The sequence below is a fragment of the Pelmatolapia mariae genome, linkage group LG3_W, assembly GCF_036321145.2.
Source record: "Pelmatolapia mariae isolate MD_Pm_ZW linkage group LG3_W, Pm_UMD_F_2, whole genome shotgun sequence".
In the NCBI taxonomy this organism is placed as follows: domain Eukaryota; kingdom Metazoa; phylum Chordata; class Actinopteri; order Cichliformes; family Cichlidae; genus Pelmatolapia; species Pelmatolapia mariae.
Genome location: NC_086229.1, coordinates 74,791,740 through 74,811,604, shown reverse-complemented (window position 1 = coordinate 74,811,604; position 19,865 = coordinate 74,791,740). Strand labels below are relative to the sequence as shown.

Here is a 19,865-nt window from a genome sequence, read left to right as displayed (position 1 = left end):
TGCAGGGCTTGGACCCTCCTCCCAGTTTTCCTTAATCAGGGCGAGCACCCCCCGCAGCTTTCTGCCGTACAACAGTTCAAAGGGAGAAAATCCCGTGGAGGCCTGGGGCACCTCCTGCACTGCGAACAACAGAGGGTCTAACCAGCGATTCAATTGCGTTCATCCTCGTGAATGAACTTACAGATCATGGACTTCAGGGTTTTATTCAGCCGCTCCACCAACCCGTCGGTCTGAGGGTGGTAGATGCTGGTCCGCACAGCCTTAATGCCCAATAACCCGTACAGTTCCCTCAGTGTGCGAGACATGAACGATGTGCCCTGGTTGGTCAGTATTTCTTTCGGAATACCAACCCGGGAGACGACCTGAAACAGTGCCTGTGCCACACTTCTCGCGGAAATGGTGCGCAGTGGCATTGCTTCCGGGTATCGTGTCGCATAATCCACCAGGACTAATACGAAGCGATACCCGCGTGCACTCCAGTGAAATGGCCCGATGAGGTCCATACCGATACGGTCAAATGGGACCTCCATGAGAGGTAATGGGCGCAAAGGCGCCTTCAGGATGGCCGGCTGGCTAACCAGCTGACACTCCGGACACAACGAGCATCGGCGGCGCACGTCGGCCCAGATGCCGGGCCAGTAGAATCGGGCAATTATCCGCTCCAGAGTTTTTTCGCATCACTATGTGTCCGGCCATGGGCTTTGAATGAGTCGCCTGAAAAATAATTTCCCGGCCCTAGCTTACACCTAAACATGATATACCATGTTTTGACTGAGAGATTTCTGAAAAACATTAAAACGTACAGCTCTGCTATCACTTCCAACATAAATAAATACAGAAAACTAAACAGCATTGATGTTTGTAGGGTTACTGAAGTTGGGCTAGCTGATATATAATGATGTGCTATGTGATTGCTAGCTACACAGCTATGTTAGCGTAACATAAACACAGTGAAGCTGGAGGATGAATACTAATTTTTTTCCACTCGATAAAAGTTAATGGGAGGTTTCCCGATGGTTAGGGACAAATGCAATCGCATGGCAGGATGCTGTAAACGGACCAATCTTCAGTCAGGAGAACAATATGAAGTTAGTCATTAATATACTGCAACAACATGGGAATAGAGCAGCCGCGTGAGAATTCAACATTAATGAAACAATGGTACGGAAGTGGAAGAAGCAAGAAGAATGAGTTGAGTAAAGTCTGACTTACTGTATCTGACTCTTTTGTTTCGCTTAATGTGCCTTATAATCCAGTGCACCTTATGTATAAATACAGACCCATTCATCCACAGTGTGCCTTATAATCTGGTAGCCCTTATGGTCCGAAAAATACGGTAATCTTCATAATTAATAGAAAATTATCAGGTCAGCGCATTCACAAACTTAGGTTCCCCCATTTCCCAATACCCCATTAGCCTTTTATGGCTGAGGGGAAAAAACTTTTCGCATTTCAAATCAAAATTTATTTCTATAGCACATTTTGAAAACAACAGTGTTGACCAAAGTGCTTCACAATCAGCCAAAAAGAGAATAAAAAGTTAAATACAAAACATTAGTAAACAAACAGACCAACAAACAGCACAGGTGACAAATATAAAAAGCAAGCTGGATGATAGTCATATGTATTTGATTCAAAGCCAAAGTAAAAAGGGGAGTTTTAAGACATGATTTAAAAAACTGAATAGACTCGGAAGTACGAATGTCAACAGGAAGGTTATTCCAGAGTCTAGGTGCTGCAGTTGCAAAGGCATGATCACCTCTGAACTTCAGCCGAGACCTTGGTTGAACTAAGAGCATCTGACTAGAAGATCTTAGTGCTCATTTAAACATTGTGAAAAACATATTTAACTTATCCAATTACATCTCCAAATTGCATATAAAGCTGTGCTGACATCTTGTGTTTCTTTTTGTCAAACACCATATAAATCTGAAGAATAATCCATGGTGACATGAACAAACATGAAAAAAAGTGACCGCTTGAGTGGCTGATCAAGAGTAATGAGTCTCTGAGACCAGATTTGACTAAACAGCATACTTAGAAAGGACATGGACATTATGTTCAAGAAACTAGATCTTAAACCCTGCATTGTCATCAGTTCTGCTTGAGAACCCCCCGTGTTAGCCATCAGATTTTTTACTGTGGATTAGAATGCTGATGATGATGATGATGATGATGAACCTCTCTGCAGCTAGAAAACAAAAACAAAAAAAACCCCCAAAAGTTATATTTACCCAGTGCCTAAACATGATGTCTAAAACGATACTCTTTCAGTTTTAAAGTTTTTATAATTTCAGGACATAATAAAAAACAAAACAAAAGAACACGACATATTATACTGTGTCGTTATTTATTTAACAAAAAATAAGGTAAAATGCAGTTTGAAAAACTAAGTACATAGTTATTTTTTCCATGGCAATTCGATCCCACAAGGGAAATTTCACCCAATGTATATACTATATATATATATTTATAATGTTATTCCTCTACCCCCCCCCCCCCCCCCCCCTTTTTTTTTTTGCACATGTCGAGGAGCGTGTCAGGATACATTTCACTGTGTGTTATACTTGTATAACTATGCATGTGACAAATAAAGAACCTTGACCCTTGAACCTTGAAATTTTTGTGTTACAGCAGAACGATCAAGACTAAGAATAGCAGTCTACAATACATAACAAATAAAGGACACAGTTAAAACAAAAAAGCACCAAAGGTCGTGGGTAATGCCTTACAGAGAGTGCAGGAATTTATATATTTACAATAGTAATAAAAAAAGTGAAGATAGCCACAAACACACTCCCACCACATACTCCCATTGCCCGACTTAGGCCAGGAGCCATCCGGCCTAGCCTACTCAGCCCCCTCCCTCACTCACGAGTTTGAGAGGAAATTAGAAAGTGCTTGGGCAATATAGATATATTATAGATATATTATAATATAGATATATTAGATATAGATATATTAGAAAAATTGGTCTATTAAAGCAGTGGTCCCCAACCTTTTTTGCGCCACAGACCAGTTTATGCCCGACAATATTTTCACGGACCGGCCTTTAAGGTGTCGCGGATAAATACAACAAAATAAAACTAGTACCGGTACTGAAAAAAAGAAGATTTATTCATAACAAACGCGAAAAGACCCAGGAAAACCGAGTTAACGATAAAAACGATAACAAAATAACGCTGAAAACCGATAAAAACCCCGAAAACCATACATTTCACACCTGAGCCTCAACTCTCGCGGCCCGGTACCAAACTACTCACGGACTGGTACCAGTCCGAGGCCCGGGGGTTGGGGACCGCTGTATTAAAGGTATAAGGGTACAAAATATGGGTCTATTATGGATATGTTACAATGTACACAATATGAAGGTATGTTATGAATATGCTATAACTATAAGTATGCACAGGCTGTAGTGTGCATACTTGTATTTTATGCTCAGCTAAACAATGGGGTCATAAATGCACTGTCATGCCAGGTCTTGTTTCAAAGCAGAGGGGGATGGGTGTGCAATTTGGACACATAAGTTAGTGAATGCGATAACTTGAGATAAGGCAATGCGATACAATAGATCTTTCTACTAAAAACCTTGGACAAGGTTTAATGCCAGTGACGTCAACCTCAAGGTCAATGGGAAATGTAACAATGCTGGAACCTTGTGTGGGATGGTACTATTTCTTATTAGGTACTTCAGGCTAATATCAACCACGACTCAGCAACAAGCGAGTCTGGGGTTTTAAAAGTTTTTAACATGAAATTTTAATTTTGCTCCTTTGATCATGTCAGACAACATGACCAAACTATCAGTGGGATCAGTGGTGGAGGGATTATAGTAAAGTCAAAAAGCTATTCCTAACAATTCTCTCAGTTTCTCTCATATGTTAAAGCACTTTGTAAGGCTTAATGAAAATTCAGACTATACTAATTCCTCTTCCTTTTCAAGAGGAATTATCATCATAAACAGAAAACAGACAGAAGGAGCCAGCAGGAACTGTTCGCTTTCTGAGAATCTTTACATTTTTTAAAATAATTTATCAGTTTCACAATGATTTAATTAAAGTGTTCATAACATGCAAAAAAAGACACTTCACTTTCCAATGCTCTGGTTATTTTGATCTTATATACTCACTGAAAAGGTATTCTTTCTGTTCATTAAATAAAAAGTTTCAATTTTTATTAAGTTGACTGAACGTATTGAATCTCTTCCCCTTTGTAGATGCTTGAACATTCTCATACTGCAGGATTCAGAATGACATCTGAACATCTAAAGCATCTTCTTTTGTCTTTAATGTCTTTCTTCTCTTGTGCTATGTTCTGAAAATTCAAAACAGTAGCTTTACATGAATCATTTGTAAAACCTTTTCTATCCAGGTCATAGTTTACTCACTGAATTCATCCTCTCTCTGAAACAAATCTGGACTCTGCTAACGTGCTATAGTGTAGCACAGCCTGAATCAGTAATTTGTGATTAATATGTGAAGAGAAATATCACTCATCTTGACTTTAAAATACAGTGAAGTTACTAATAAAATGACAAATATTTTTGGTATAATTTGTCTTCTTTCCTTGAAAATATTGACAAAGGGTGGAATTATTTTGATATGGACATACTTTGTCTTCCAGCACCCTAGTATAGACACTATAAACAGTGCAACCTGTCAGAGTACCGTTTTTCACTAATTATCCATTAAATATTTGATGTGCTGGTGTGCTTTAACAACCTATTATTTAAATATAATTCCAATACTGAGAAACAAGTTCACAAGATTTATCACCAATGAGCTGAAAACTGTTGTTCTTGCCAATAAACACACAAAATTCCCTGTGTATATGTTCCTGCATTACACTCCTGAGGTATGTGGAAAAAAAGAACAAACTCCATTGTTTTTTAAACTTTCAAAGCACTTTCAAAATGAAAGCTCACAAAGACCTCAACGACTGAATGACACTTTCTTTTCTGAGCTTCATGCTGTGACCTGTTTTACAGCTGTCGGCAGGTAAGCGGCTGAACTCTGGAATGAAATACACCTTCGTTTCTCGGTAAAGCGAGAGTATTTGAGAAAGGAAAGTGAATTAACCTCCCCTCCTCATCTGACTCGTTTGAAACGAACCAGGAAACAGGATGTTCCTCTTCCTAATTAAAGACAGATGCACAGATGATCAGACAGTTCAGACCAAACTAGCAGCTTCCTCTGAGTGAGTCCAGCTACAGGAGAGAAAAGAGGAAAACTCCAACACTGCTGCTTCAAGCTGCTGACGCTCCACACACTGAATGTGAGTTTGAGCCAAAACACGACTCAAAGGAAGTTTCAGTGAAGGTAGTAGAGGAGGGAGGGGAGCCAGGACTGACTGTACTTCCTGTCTGCTGTTTTCAGCTTCACTCACAGACTCAATGGCTTCCAGATCAGAGGAGGATCTCTGCTGTCCGGTCTGTCAGGAGGTCTTCAGAGATCCTGTTCTTCTGTCATGTAGCCACAGCTTCTGTAAAGACTGTCTGAAGAGATGGTGGAGAGAGAAACCAACACACGAGTGTCCAGTTTGTAAGAGAAGATCTTCAAAGCAAGAACCACCTTTAAATCTGGCTTTAAAGAACCTGTGTGAGTCGTTCTTACAGGAGAGAGATCAGAGAGCTTCAGAGGCTCTCTGCAGTCACTCTGAGAAACTCAAACTCTTCTGTCTGGACCATCAGCAGCCAGTGTGTGTCGTCTGTTGCATTTCAGAAAATCACACCAATCACAGATTCAGACCCATCGATGAAGCTGCACAACAACACAAGAAGGAACTTCAGGAAACTCTGGAGCCCTTAAAGAAGAAGTTAAAGGTTTGTGAAGAAGTTCAAGTGAAGTTTGATCAAACAGCAGAACACATTAAGGTCCAGGCCCGACACACAGAGAGGCAGATTAAGGAGCAGTTTAAGAAGCTTCACCAGTTTCTAGCAGAGGAAGAGGAGGCCAGGCTGGCTGCACTGAGGGAGGAAGAGGAGCAGAAGAGTGGGATGATGAAGGAGAAGATGGAGGCTCTGAGCAGAGAGATAGCAGCTCTTTCAGACACAGTCAGAGCCACAGAGGAGGAGCTGAGAGCTGAAGACGTCTCATTCCTGCACAACTACAAGGCTGCAGTGGAAAGAGTCCAGCGCTGCCCCCTGCTGGATGATCCACAGCTGCCCTCAGGAGCTCTGATAGACCAGGCCAAACACCTGGGCAACCTGACCTTCAACATCTGGAACAACATGAAGGACATGGTCTCCTACACTCCTCTCATTCTGGACCCAAACACTGCTCATCCAAAACTCATCCTGTCTGAAGATCTGACCAGTGTGAGATATAGAGGAGAGAGGCAGCAGCTTCCTGATAATCCAGAGAGGTTTGAGTGTTCCTACGCTGTCCTGGGCTCTGAGGGCTTTAACTCAGGGATTCACAGCTGGGATGTCGATGTTGAAGACAGTACACGGTGGTTACTAGGTGTGTTTGTAGAGTCGATGCAGAGGAAGGGAGACATATGGACTGGATTTTGGGGAATAGGGTTCTATAAAGATAAATACTCTGCACTGTCACCATCAGCTCCTCGCACTGCTCTCCCAGTAGAGAAGAAGCTCCAGAGGATCAGAGTGAATCTGGACTGGAACAGAGGAAAGCTGTCGTTCTCTGATCCTGATACTAACACACACATACACACCTTCACACACACTTTCACTCACAGAATGTTTCCATTTATTAACACTTATGGTAAAGTGAAGGTGTGTCCGTTGAAGGTGTCAGTGTCAGTGGAGCAGATGAGTTGAGGATGATAATGTTTCTAATGTTGTTTCCTGTCAGTGAAGCTGTTAAACTGCAGCTGTCCTCCTGCTGCCTCGTTGTTCCAAAGCTCTTTGTTTCTCTTTTAGTTCTCACTGTTTCTTTCTGTTTCTGCTGTCCACATTTTCACATGGAAAATCATTTCACTGTTTCTCACTGAATGACTCCCCAAACTAGATTTGAAATTCTGTCAAGTTTCTAATCATTACAAGTGATTCATGTTTCTATTTGATGTGTGTAAATGGAGATGATTTGTTGTTGTAGTTGTAAAACTTTAGATAAAACAAGAATAAACAGAAAATGTTGTCAGTTTCACAAAACAAATTTTAAAAAAAGTGTTTTTAGTCTTTGTTAATCAACACTACCAGCCTGGTATAACTGTCTTTCACATGTTAATGTCTACATGATAAGTAGTGTTTATTTGCTGTTTCTGAACTTCTTAAAACTTACTGCTTGACAAATACCATTTTCTTCCATCACTGTTTAAAAAGGACTGGAAAAATAATGTAAATTTGCCATTAGTTAAAATTACAGAAATTTTCTGTATTTTTACAAAAAAATGTTGTATTTTTAAATTTAAGTTTTAATATTAAATAAACTCTATTCACATGTAAGAACAATGGAATTCCTTAATAATATGGTCAAATACCACTGGGGTCTAAAATTGTCAGAACGTTCTGTTATTACTCGTTTATTTAATCTGATTCTATGTGATCTATGTACTTTTATTTAATGTAGTAAAATTGTATATTATCCAGGTTACCAGCAGATTAAACTTTAACCTAAATTTCAGGTAGATAGTATCTTAAAATCCACAAACGGAAAAGTAAAAAGCAAATCCAAAATTCTTCAGAGAACAAGGAGCACATGAGGGAACTTATGCAAAGTATCTGAGAAAGAAAAAGGAAATAGATTATAAATGCAAGATAGTTAGGGGAAGTGGACACAACTGGAGAAAAGGGAACAGCTGAAACTATTCAAGACAATGAAATAAAATAACAAAGGCTAAATGCATAACATGGGAGACAATTGACTAACAAGTTTACAGAATGAATAACACTAAGGGATAACACAGAGGGAACACTGAGGGATCACCTTAAAGTTAGAGACTACAGTACTCTTTTACTTTTTATGTGACTATAAAGAGTTACTTCAAATGTTTGTGATTATTGTGACACATGATGATGATAAACAAGACACTTAAAAGCACTGTAATTTCTCAACTGAGACTTGCAACCTACTTTACGACATGGACACTCGGATTGTGCTTTATTTTTTGCGTAGCCCTTCTTGATGTGTCAGTAACTTTTTAGGGTTTTCACTGAAGCCCCACAGCTATGACAATGAACATCCTTAAAATGGTTTTGATGTAAGCTCACATTCACAATGCTCCATGACACTTCAATAGATAAATTTCTTTAAATCCAAAAAAGCATGTGTACGGAACACTACTGTGTGGCGATATGTACAAAGGTAAAACCAGTAACATCAGACCTGTAATTAGCTTTACTAGCAAGCCCACTCCCACCATCATGAGAGGAAAGCATTGGGTTAATAGTGTAATATTTAGGTGTTAACCAGCTGCAATATGACTAATCACATTAAACATTTGTTTAATAATAATGGTAAAGTTTCTAAAGGTGTGTGGCAATGTGCACCACTGCTGTGTCTGCTGCTGATTATGAATGGTCCTTTTTCCTCCTTCAAAACTTCAGTTTTACAGTGTTGTCTGTAAAGGTTCTTGTGACCCTAGTGAAGAATTCTTAAACATAAAGATATTTAAATCACACAGACTATGAACTTTTCTGCTTCCTGTTGTAACATCAGTGTTGATGCATCAATGGGAAACCAGGATGTTGCTACTGTGATTAGTGGAGTTAAAGTTGTTTTAGCTGCAAAAACTGGATCATCTTCTTTATTAGAAAAAACAAATAAATGACTGCAAAGGAACTCTAAAGACAAATGACTTCTGTTTCCTGTAGGAGGGACGGAGCATTTACGTGCCTGTATCTGGGTGTTATTTTCAGTATTGTACAGTAAAAACACAACAAGAACAAACAAAAAGCATTAGTATGTAAACCAAAGAAGTTCTAACAATGAGACCACACCTGCATCACACTCAGCCACAATAAGACCTAGTCACATTAGTCACTCTGTCTGCAGTATGTTTGTGTGTGTGGTGGAGGAAGGGAGTGGAGCAGACTTTACCCTGCCTGCAGGAAACTGTCGCTCAGTCGCTACACCAACGATAACGCTGCGACCAGCCTAGGACCTTCACAACAGCCAGTGAGTACAAACTAGGAGAACTGGAAGGAGAGATTCACAGCTGGGAAGGGGAGCGGGGGCACCTGATTAGCAGCCAGTTTTTCTTCACTGATCCTGGCTCTGTTCACTCTGATCTCATAGGTCCAGCTCCGAGTTCAGTCATGTGACCGAACGCCTCACCTGTAACATCATAACAGGCAGAGATGGGAAGTAATGAAGTACAAATACTTTGTTACTGTACTTAAATAGAATTTCAGGCATCTGTACTTCACTTGAGTATTTATTTTTCTGGCAACTTTTTACTTTTACTCCCCAAGATTTTACACAAATATCTGTACAATATCATCTATAGTGTTTATACTGAGGGGTTAAAGTGGGCCTGAACAAGTGCAGGTGTCCGTATGTTGTTGTCAGCATCTAGCTAGTGCTACAGAAGAGGAATGAGCACAACATGAGTGACATTTCAACACAACATAACATTTCTATCAGCTCAACAAACATCAGCAAACACACAAATTGTTTGTGTGCAGTTTGTCTCAGTGTGTTGCAGCTAAAGGTCCAGCTGCTGTATTTCACAGAGAGAGAAAAGAAAGAGAAATTAGAGTTTAGATTCCAATAAAGGTGGAAAGTTTTTTTGTTGGTGTAACTAGCCCCACCTGTGTTTACTCTGAAGTGTTAACCTCAAGGTGACTTTGTGGCAGTCGCTCCAAGAAGTATTCATATCACGGTTGAGGATAGAGTGGACTCAGGCGCGGAGCTCTGAATGCAAGCAGTGCATTTATTTACAGTGGAATAAAGGTTGACAATATTTCGAATGTGCAAATAGTGGTTGGTCGTGTACTCCTTCCCATGCTCAGACCGTGCGTGGTAGTGAGTGCCCATTTCTCCTCCAAGTGTCTCCTCGTGCTCGTGAATCTCCTCCGTCCCAGTTCCTGGTCTCACACACACACACGCGCGCACACGCGCGGACACACGCAGGTCGACCGGTCGGAGCACCGTCTAAACCTGACAATTCAGAGCTGCTCTTTTGATTACGGTTACCAACAGGGTTAACTGGTGGAGAAAAGATGATGACGCTGGTCTTGAATATAGTCTCGCTGATCATTAACGAACAGGGTCAGGTGAGTTGCATAGGTAAGAGGACAAGGGCTCTGCCCCGGGCAGATACCAGAGAGTCATGACAAAACACTGGAAAAGTACCAGAGACTCACCGAGACCATGACAGCTATATGTTGTCAGTCTAAACAATGCCAGTAAAAAGCATAGTCTACAATAGCTCTATATACCTTTATTATCAATTTGATATTAATTTTCAACATTGAAGAAAATGTCAGATCTAATGGGACATATTTAAAATATTTAAACAGTACTTTATATATGTTGAGAATACATGCCACATAATTGCAAAAATCATACTTAAAAGGCTCTTTGTAAGTTCTTGACCAAAAAATCATTAAATTGCCCTCGAAGGCCTCGGTAGATGAAAGACAAATTTTGATGTATTGATAATATGACCCCATTCATTCTCTCTCTAAAGGCCGCCTTTAGAGAGAAATTTGTTAATTTGTTATCATGTCATTATACTATAAAGTGGAAACCTAAGGTTGTTCTTATTTTCTTCAATCAATGATGAATGGTAAGATGTTCTAGCTTCACAGAGGGCTTTTTTCATAGATAATGCAGTAAACTCTTTCTCCAGGCTAAATGATGATCTTCTAAATTAGTGAGACATCATGTCCTCTCCAACATATGAGTTATCTGCACATCTTTGAAAGTTAGATGAGGGAGCCAAGAATTTCTGATTTTAATTTTTTTTTCCCCAGAGGAGCCAAAGTATTCAGAGTCATATACAGATAATTAATTAACTTAAAATCTTATTAATAATTAAGATAATTGACTTCTGTCGGAGCAGCGTTCAGGTGGCTGATCTGCTTTTGTACAAGGTATTGAAGCAGATAAAACTGGATGAATTATATTGTTAAACTTCATTACAGCACTGTTTAAATGTGACTTTGTGCAAAAGCACAACACGACTCAGTTTCAGTGAAGGTAGTAGAGGAGGGAGGGGAGCCAGGACTGACTGTACTTCCTGTCTGCTGTTTTCAGCTTCACTCACAGACTCAATGGCTTCCAGATCAGAGGAGGATCTCTGCTGTCCGGTCTGTCAGGAGGTCTTCAGAGATCCTGTTATTCTGTCATGTAGCCACAGCTTCTGTAAAGACTGTCTGAAGAGATGGTGGAGAGAGAGACCAACACACGAGTGTCCAGTTTGTAAGGAAATATCTTCAAAGGAAGAACCACCTTTAAACCGAGCTTTAAAGAACCTGTGTGAGTCGTTCTTACAGGAGAGAGATCAGAGAGCTTCAGAGACTCTCTGCAGTCTGCACTCTGAGAAACTCAGACTCTTCTGTCTGGACCATCAGCAGCCAGTGTGTGTCGTCTGCAGAGACTCAGAAAAACACACCAATCACAGATTCAGACCCATCGATGAAGCTGCACAACAACACAAGAAGGAACTTCAGGAAACTCTGGAGCCCTTAAAGAAGAAGTTAAAGGTTTGTGAAGAATTTCAAGTGAAGTTTGATCAAACAGCAGAACACATTAAGGTCCAGGCCCGACACACAGAGAGGCAGATTAAGGAGCAGTTTAAGAAGCTTCACCAGTTTCTAGCAGAGGAAGAGGAGGCCAGGCTGGCTGCACTGAGGGAGGAAGAGGAGCAGAAGAGTGGGATGATGAAGGAGAAGATGGAGGCTCTGAGCAGAGAGATAGCAGCTCTTTCAGACACAGTCAGAGCCACAGAGGAGGAGCTGAGAGCTGAAGACGTCTCATTCCTGCACAACTACAAGGCTGCAGTGGAAAGAGTCCAGCGCTGCCCCCTGCTGGATGATCCACAGCTGCCCTCAGGAGCTCTGATAGACCAGGCCAAACACCTGGGCAACCTGACCTTCAACATCTGGAACAACATGAAGGACATGGTCTCCTACACTCCTCTCATTCTGGACCCAAACACTGCTCATCCAAACCTCATCCTTTCTGAAGATCTGACCAGTGTGAGAGGAGGAGATGAACAGCAGCTTCCTGATAATCCAGAGAGGTTTGATTTGTTCTGCTCTGTCCTGGGCTCTGAGGGCTTTAACTCAGGTACTCACAGCTGGGATGTTGAAGTTGGAGACAGTGTAGACTGGGACTTGGGTGTGTTAGCACAATCTAGCCAGAGGAAAGGAAATAAACGGTCTGGATTATGGGAAATAGGGTTAAGTTCAGGTAAATACTATGCACGCTCACCATCAGCTCCATTCACTGCTCTCCCAGTAGAGAAGAAGCTCCAGAGGATCAGAGTGAATCTGGACTGGAACAGAGGAAAGCTGTCGTTCTCTGATCCTGATACTAACACACACATACACACCTTCACACACACTTTCACTCACAGGATGTTTCCATATATTTACACTGATGATGAAGTGAAGGTGTTGCCATTGAAGTTGTCAGTGGAGCAGATGAGTTGAGGATAATTATACACTGCTCAAAAAAGGGGGAACACAAAAATAAGACATCCTAGATCTGAAACAATGAAATACACGTATTCTCATTAAATACTTTGTTGTTCTGTCCACATGTTGCCCTTGGGCTCCATTTTTGAAAAACATAATGTCTCTTTTCATTGCTATTCTGATAATATTCAAATTACCTCGACTTTACTGGGGATGTTTCATCTTCACTACATCCTCTGTTTGACTGTTTGAGGGATGTCAAAGACTTATCATGTATCTCTCTGACTCTAAATGAAAAGAAGATGGAAATTATTGTTTTTGATAGAAATATGCCTCTGGGACAACTGCCTGGTACACTTGGGCCTGTTGCTATTCACCTCACTGATGCTGAATGCGGAATCTTGGATTTTTTATGGATAGTTCCTTCAAACTGGATAAACAGGTGTCTACTGTGGTAAAAACTAGCTTCCATCAACTATGCCAAATTTCTAAGGCTAAACCTTAACCTTAATGCAATGATCTAGAGAAACGTATTCATGCATTCATCACAAGACTAGATTATACTAACTTTCTTTACTTGGGCCTCCAATCTTCCCTCCTTCAGCGATTGCAGTTGTTCCAAAATGCCGCAGCACGTCTCTTAACCAGAACTAGAAGGTATGATTCGATCACCCCTGTTCTAGCCAACTTACATTGGCTTCCTATCAAATATGGAATCAACTTAAAAATCTTGTTGTTTACTTATAAAATCATAAATAATATGGCACCTGATTACTTTGCGGATCTCCTCTGTCTGTAGGAGAGAGAGCATCGGGTCAACTGCTTTTAGTGCAACCTAGGTCTCGGCTGAAGACCAGACCCTGCCATTGCCACTGCCACACCCAAAATTATGGAATAATCTTCCTCTTGACACTGGCGCATCAGATTCTACTCAATCTTTTAAATAATGTCTATAAAACGCACTTGTTTATCCTGGCATTCGAGGCTAATTAGTGTGATTTTCATCTGGCTCTGCATTTATATTATGTAATTATTTTATATCTGTAATTGATATTTTATATTGTTATTTTATCTGTATCATACTTTGGTGTACTTTGGTCTTTAAATGTGCTACACAAATATGATATGAAATATAAAATTATATGATATGATATGGGGGCAAAAAAAAGTTGAGCACTTGCCTCTCTAGTCCATGCTGGCAAAATAAAACAATTTATTTCTCTGGCTAATAAAGCGTGTTGAGAGTCCAAGCATAACACATATTGATCATGCCCATCCTCTGATAGCATGGGATGTGGGGGCCGCAATACTTCTGCTCAAAACAAGGGGGAGGGGCAGTCAGCTAACCTAGAAAACACTGAGTATCAGATAAGCCGGCATGAGCAGCCACCTTATTCTCCACTTCACTTTTTATTGTCTCTTTCAGCGCCCCCCTTTTGTGGCAGCCTAGTACAGCAGCTCCTCTCATTTTAGGCTTCTTTCTTATCTCCTCTTTATTTCCTTGTAAGAGATGGAGACGGAGAAAAGGGTGCAGAGAAAGCTGAGAGGACTGATAAGGAATGGGAAGGACAGGCACAGGAGAAGATGGAGAACTCAGCACAACAACGTTAGCGAAGTCTGGAGAGGCCTCAGAACCACCTCAGGCCACAAAGATTAGAATGATCCACCCAGGTTAGGAGGGAACTGAGGATGATTAAAGCCAAGAACGCAGTGGATCCAGATGACATCAGCTCAAGGATTGTCAGGTCCTGCCCAGACCAACTGTGTGGGATGATGGAGCTCATCTTCAACCTCAGCCTGAGGCTGGGGAGAGTCCCAAAGTTCTGGAAAACCTCCTGTGTTGTACCAGTGCCAAAGACTCCACATCCCAGGGACCTCAACAGCTACAGGCCGGTGGCTCTAACATCCCACCTGATGAAGACCCTGGAGCCGCTGGTCTTGGTTTAGCTTCAGCCCCTGGTGAGCTCATCACTGGACCCACTTCAGTCGGAGTTGATGATGATGCCATTCACCTCCTGGAATGGGGAGATTCTGCAGGCCTTTCCTTCCAACTGCTGTCAAACTCCACAACAAAGACTTCACAGCTGACCAAACACACACATCCACACATGTGCCATGACACAAGGTGGAATTCTATTTTTCTGACAACATTGTATTGTATTCTGTTGTATATAGTATCTCCATTGTTTCTTTCTTAATTTTTGCTACTTTAACTTTGCACTGTCACCTTTCTGCTGTAACAAAACAAATTTCCTAGATTTATCTTATCTTATTCAACAAAGTGTGTTTGGTCTTTTTTCTGCTTGTTTCCTTTCTGTTTGTTGTTTTGCGTGTGTGTGTGTGTGTGTGTGTGTGTGTGTGTGTGTGTGGCACTTAGAACAGTAGGCAACTTAACTGCCTACTGTTAAGTAGGTCCCATTGGCCGTAAACCGCGGGCTTACAACAGACAGGAACCAGGCTAAGCAGGTTGGAGAACTCTCACTTGTCGCAGTGAGGTTTGACTGGCGCATAAGCCAGCAAAATGTGGTCAATACACCAGGGGAATAGAGCCTACAATAGTCACTTGAGCATGGCAGCTTTGATTGCCTTTGCTTTAAAAGAGATAGGGGGTAGGGGATTTTGTGCAATTTCATGCAATTTTTTGCGTAAGTTGTGGGGTGTGGCCAGGCTAGCCAGAGTGTCTTAAACATGTATCCACATACATGACCCCCCCATGAAATTTGTAACAGAGTGGAGAGATAGTCTCGATATGATAGCAAACTGCTGGTTCTTTAGTAAGAAGAACCAAAAACACGTGTTTACAATCCATTTCACTTCTCTAACAAAGTCAATCCACCTTAACACCGAGCCCGTTCTCACTCCCGAGGCGTAACATCCCGACGTTTTGTCACGTCCTGCGGCGTTCCTGAGGAACGCGAAAGGTGACCTGCCACGTTGTTATGGTACGCGGCGGTTTCCAGCCCTGTACTGCAGCCCTAAACTTAACCTTATCAGTAAGCCTAACCATAACCTTATGCCTAACCTTAACCATAACCTTATGCCTAACCATAACCTTATTCCTAACCTTAACCATAACCGTATCCCTACGCCTAAACCTAACCTTATCCCTAAACCTAACCATAACCTTATGCCTAAACCTAACCATAACCGTATACCTAAGCCTAAACCTAACCTTATCGCTAAACCTAACCATAACCTTATTCCTAACCTTAACCAGCACTTTAATGAGGTGAAATAGTGTTTTCTAAAGCGATTTTAAGGGAAAAAGCGAAGATGTGTAGATTGAGTCCAAACAGTTCTCATGTGTCCGCAGTTTTCCGATGTCGTGACGTAGGAACGCCTTGGGTGCCCGAAAACGTAATATGTTGACGATTTGTCACCTAGCGTAAAATGTTACGATTTGGGAGTGAGAACGGGTTGTAACACCACCTGTGTTTGTGTGACTGTGAGAACATTACACTCGTACTGCAGGGAACCTAAAAAAAATAAATAAATAAATAAATCAGAATACAGTCTGAAATAAAACAGCTATGTAAAAAAACAGCTGCACCACTAACTCAAACTTTATTTTCTGAGCTTCATGCTGTGACATGTTTCACAGTTATGGCAGGTGAACGATTGAACCTTGGAATTAAAAACATCCCTGTTTATGTGTGAAGCAACAGCCTTTGTACACGACAGCTGAATGAAGATCCTCCCCTCACGTCACCCACCTGAGACAAAGCAGGAAAGAGGATTTTCCTCTTCATCAGTAAAGACAGACACACAGACGATCAGACTGAGTTCCTCTTAGTGAGTCCAGCTACAGGAGAGAAAAGTGGAAAACTCCAACACTGCTGCTTCAAGCTGCTGACGCTCCACACACTGAATGTGTGTTTGAGCAAAAACACGACTCAAAGGAAGTTTCAGTGAAGGTAGTAGAGGAGGGAGGGGAGCCAGGACTGACTGTACTTCCTGTCTGCTGTTTTCAGCTTCACTCACAGACTCAATGGCTTCCAGATCAGAGGAGGATCTCTGCTGTCCGGTCTGTCAGGAGGTCTTCAGAGATCCTGTTCTTCTGTCATGTAGCCACAGCTTCTGTAAAGACTGTCTGAAGAGATGGTGGAGAGAGAGAACAACACACAACTGTCCAGTTTGTAAGGAAATTTCACTGTATGAACCACCTTTAAACCGAGCTTTCAAGAACCTGTGTGAGTCGTTCTTACAGGAGAGAGATCAGAGAGCTTCAGAGGCTCTCTGCAGTTTGCACTCTGAGAAACTCAAACTCTTCTGTCTGGACCATCAGCAGCCAGTGTGTGTCGTCTGCAGAGACTCAGAAAAACACACCAAGCACAGATTCAGACCCATCGATGAAGCTGCACAACAACACAAGACGGAACTTCAGGAAACTCTGGAGCCCTTAAAGAAGAAGTTAAAGGGTTGTGAAGAAGTTCAAAAGTTAAAGTTGTTTTAGCTGCAAAGACTGGATCATCTTCTTTCTTAGAAAAACAAACTCTTGCAAAGGAACTTTGAAGATGACAGGGGATTTCTAAAAATCACCCCGTGGCTACTTAGCTGAGACACCTGAGTTAGAAAACACAAACGCTGCAGTTGTTTTTACTCGCGAGGACGGTCACAGAGCGCTTGTACTCGCAGGAGACACTCACGGACTCGCACTCTGTCACCGTCTGCGTTCTTTATTTATACAAGAGAAATGAAAACATTTGTTCAGTGACATGAGCATGTGCGTATGTGACTGTGTATGTGTGTGTGTGTCTGTGCGAGGTCAGAACTGCTTGTTCAACTTCTTACTATCGCTGTGGAAAGATTCAGATACAAATATCAGAACACGTTTCATAGAGAACAATCAGTTCTGAGCAATGAAAAGAACAATCAGTTCAAAACAAGAAAAAGATCATCATGCAGCATTCTATCACAAATAAACTTATGTCATTAAAAGCTTATACTGACTAAAAAATACAATTTTCTATTGACAGAAGACGACTGACTTCTGTCTCCTGTACAAGCGGTGGAGAACATTTACCCGCCTGTATGTATGGGTTATTTTCAGTATTTTACAGTAAAATCATAACAAGAACAAACATAAACAAAGCGTTAGTATGTAAACTAAAGAGGTTCTAACAATTGGACCACACTTCATCGTCATCACCCAGCCACAATAAGACCTAATCACAAACACACACACACACAGTGGTGCTGCAAGAATTTAATTGGAGATTATGTATCAGAATTTCATGAGCGGGACCACGCCTCCAAACACGCTCCTTCCGGCTCTCATCTATATAGGTTCCCCCCAGTTCTGCAAGACGATCATTCTCGATTATGTCTGATTCTGAAAGAAAATGGATAAATCATGAGATGAACGACAGGTAGTGTGTTTCCTCTCTCGCTTCTGCCAGATCTTTATTTATACACATTCATGTGTTCACAACAGGTTGCAAAAACTTCTTAACTTCTCTGTCTCACATTCCCAAAGCCCAAAATCAGAATAACCTAAAATAATATAAACAAAAATCTAAACAGTCATCTCTGTTGTTTGTTACTAACAGCTATAAATCACACTTTTTTCACACATAGTTTGATAAAGCAAACATTCCAGTACTGTACCAGATACTAATGGTATATCTGTATAGTGGAAATCTCCACATCAACATTGCAGAGCGATCAGAATTATTATAGGTTATTACACTAACTTTAGACAATAACAGTGACAACACATCAAACTGTCTCTGTGAACACATTAACTCAAATATACAGGAGCTGTGGTGTACTTTTGTTACAAGAGGGTGCCTTAAGTTTAGAAAACAACAAAGCCGACGGCTACTCCAGGATGCAGCGAGCTAAGCTAGTTCCTACTCTCGATCGTAACACATTTCAATGCACAAAACGGACGAATACAGATCTCAGCAAAACAAACTGCTGGTCAGGTTTTACCCTTATTTGGCATGTAAATTATGTGGACCACATGTGTGGCCTTATTACTTACGAACCTGAAAGAAAACAGATAAATCATGAGACGGACGACAGGTAGTGTGTTTCCTCTCTGGCTTCTGCCAGATCTGAAGACGAGCAGTAGCGTCACACTAAACCAGGGGTGGGCAATTCCAGACCCCGAGGGCCGGTGTCCCTGCAGATTTTACATGTGTCCTTGAACCAACACAGCTGATTTAAATGGCTAAATTAGCTCCTCAGCATGTCCTGATGTTCTCCAGAGGCCTGGTAACGAACTAATCATGTGATTCAGGTGTGTTGACCCAAGGTGAGATCTAAAACCTGCAGGGACACCGGCCCTCGTGGACTGAGATTGCCCACCCCTGCACTAAACCATCTCACTAGGGCGGAAATGCCACCTTGTGGCGTAACTAGGGATCACACCGCATGTTGGTTCTCCAACAAAAATCACAAAATTAAGGCCCTTCCTTAACAAAACTACACCTAAAAGCTTATACAATTTACAAAAATTAAGTCACATAATGTGACCACACATTACAGTGTGTCATTGTCTGCGGTGGGTGGCTGGAATTTCCATAAGGCTCCTGAACTTACCTGGGATCCGCCCCGGGCAGGGCCACCTCCTCCAGCTCCTGCACACCTGGAGCCAATTGCAAGCAATCAAGCCAGAGGGATTTAAGCCACACGTTGATGTTCATTCACCGCCAGTTCGTCATCAACCTATGTTGGTAACAGGCCCTTATGCTTCAAGTTTCGTCTGTGATTTATCTTGTTAACACGGCTTTCTTGTGCTGCAGTTGCTGGATTCATCTTGGCTCACGCTCTACCTCCGGACTCAGGATACCAAGCAATCATTTTGAAAATCACTCTGTGCCTCAGCTGCCTGCCCTCCTGCCATCACACTCCATCTGAAGACCCCGGATTTCAGGTCAGCCTTGCCACGCCACTCAGCTCCCCTGGATTCTCGTCACTCCCCTCTCAACACTCTGTGTCCCCTACTGCAAGTAAGAATTGCTATACTTACCACTTCAGAGCTACCTCCACTGCCTCCCTAACTCCACTGTCTTCTCTCTTCAGTGTGACTGTTCCCTGCTCAGCTCCATTCTGCATCTCAGGCCCCGTTCCCTCGCCCTAGCCCCGTTTCCCAGGCCATGCCACGTCAAACTCTACGTCTTATTGTTTTTTTGTTTTTTTTCCTTGCTCCGTTTCTAGTGCTTAAGCCTAATAAAATATTGTTAAACCACCTGCTGTTTCTGCGCCTGAGTTCAGTTCAGGACAGACCACGCGGTCCTGTGACCAGTGTTGGGCAAGTTACTTTGAAAAAGTAATTATAGTTACTAGTTACTACTTCAAAAGAGTAACT

The 19,865-nt window shown here is 41.6% G+C and overlaps 2 protein-coding genes across 2 annotated transcripts; both read left to right on the top strand.

Annotated features, from left to right (window-relative positions):
* The first annotated feature begins 5,224 nt into the window (after positions 1 to 5,224).
* Positions 5,225 to 6,781, top strand: LOC134623964 (nuclear factor 7, ovary-like). The gene is made up of 2 exons (XM_063468963.2): positions 5,225 to 5,274; positions 5,376 to 6,781. The coding sequence occupies exon 2, from the start codon at positions 5,393 to 5,395 to the stop codon at positions 6,779 to 6,781; it is 1,389 nt and encodes a 462-aa protein (XP_063325033.2). The 5' UTR covers positions 5,225 to 5,274; positions 5,376 to 5,392.
* A 4,321-nt stretch (positions 6,782 to 11,102) lies between these two features.
* On the top strand, positions 11,103 to 12,565 carry LOC134623963 (nuclear factor 7, ovary-like). The gene has a single exon (XM_063468962.1). The coding sequence runs from the start codon at positions 11,183 to 11,185 to the stop codon at positions 12,563 to 12,565; it is 1,383 nt and encodes a 460-aa protein (XP_063325032.1). The 5' UTR covers positions 11,103 to 11,182.
* The last annotated feature ends 7,300 nt before the right edge of the window (positions 12,566 to 19,865 follow it).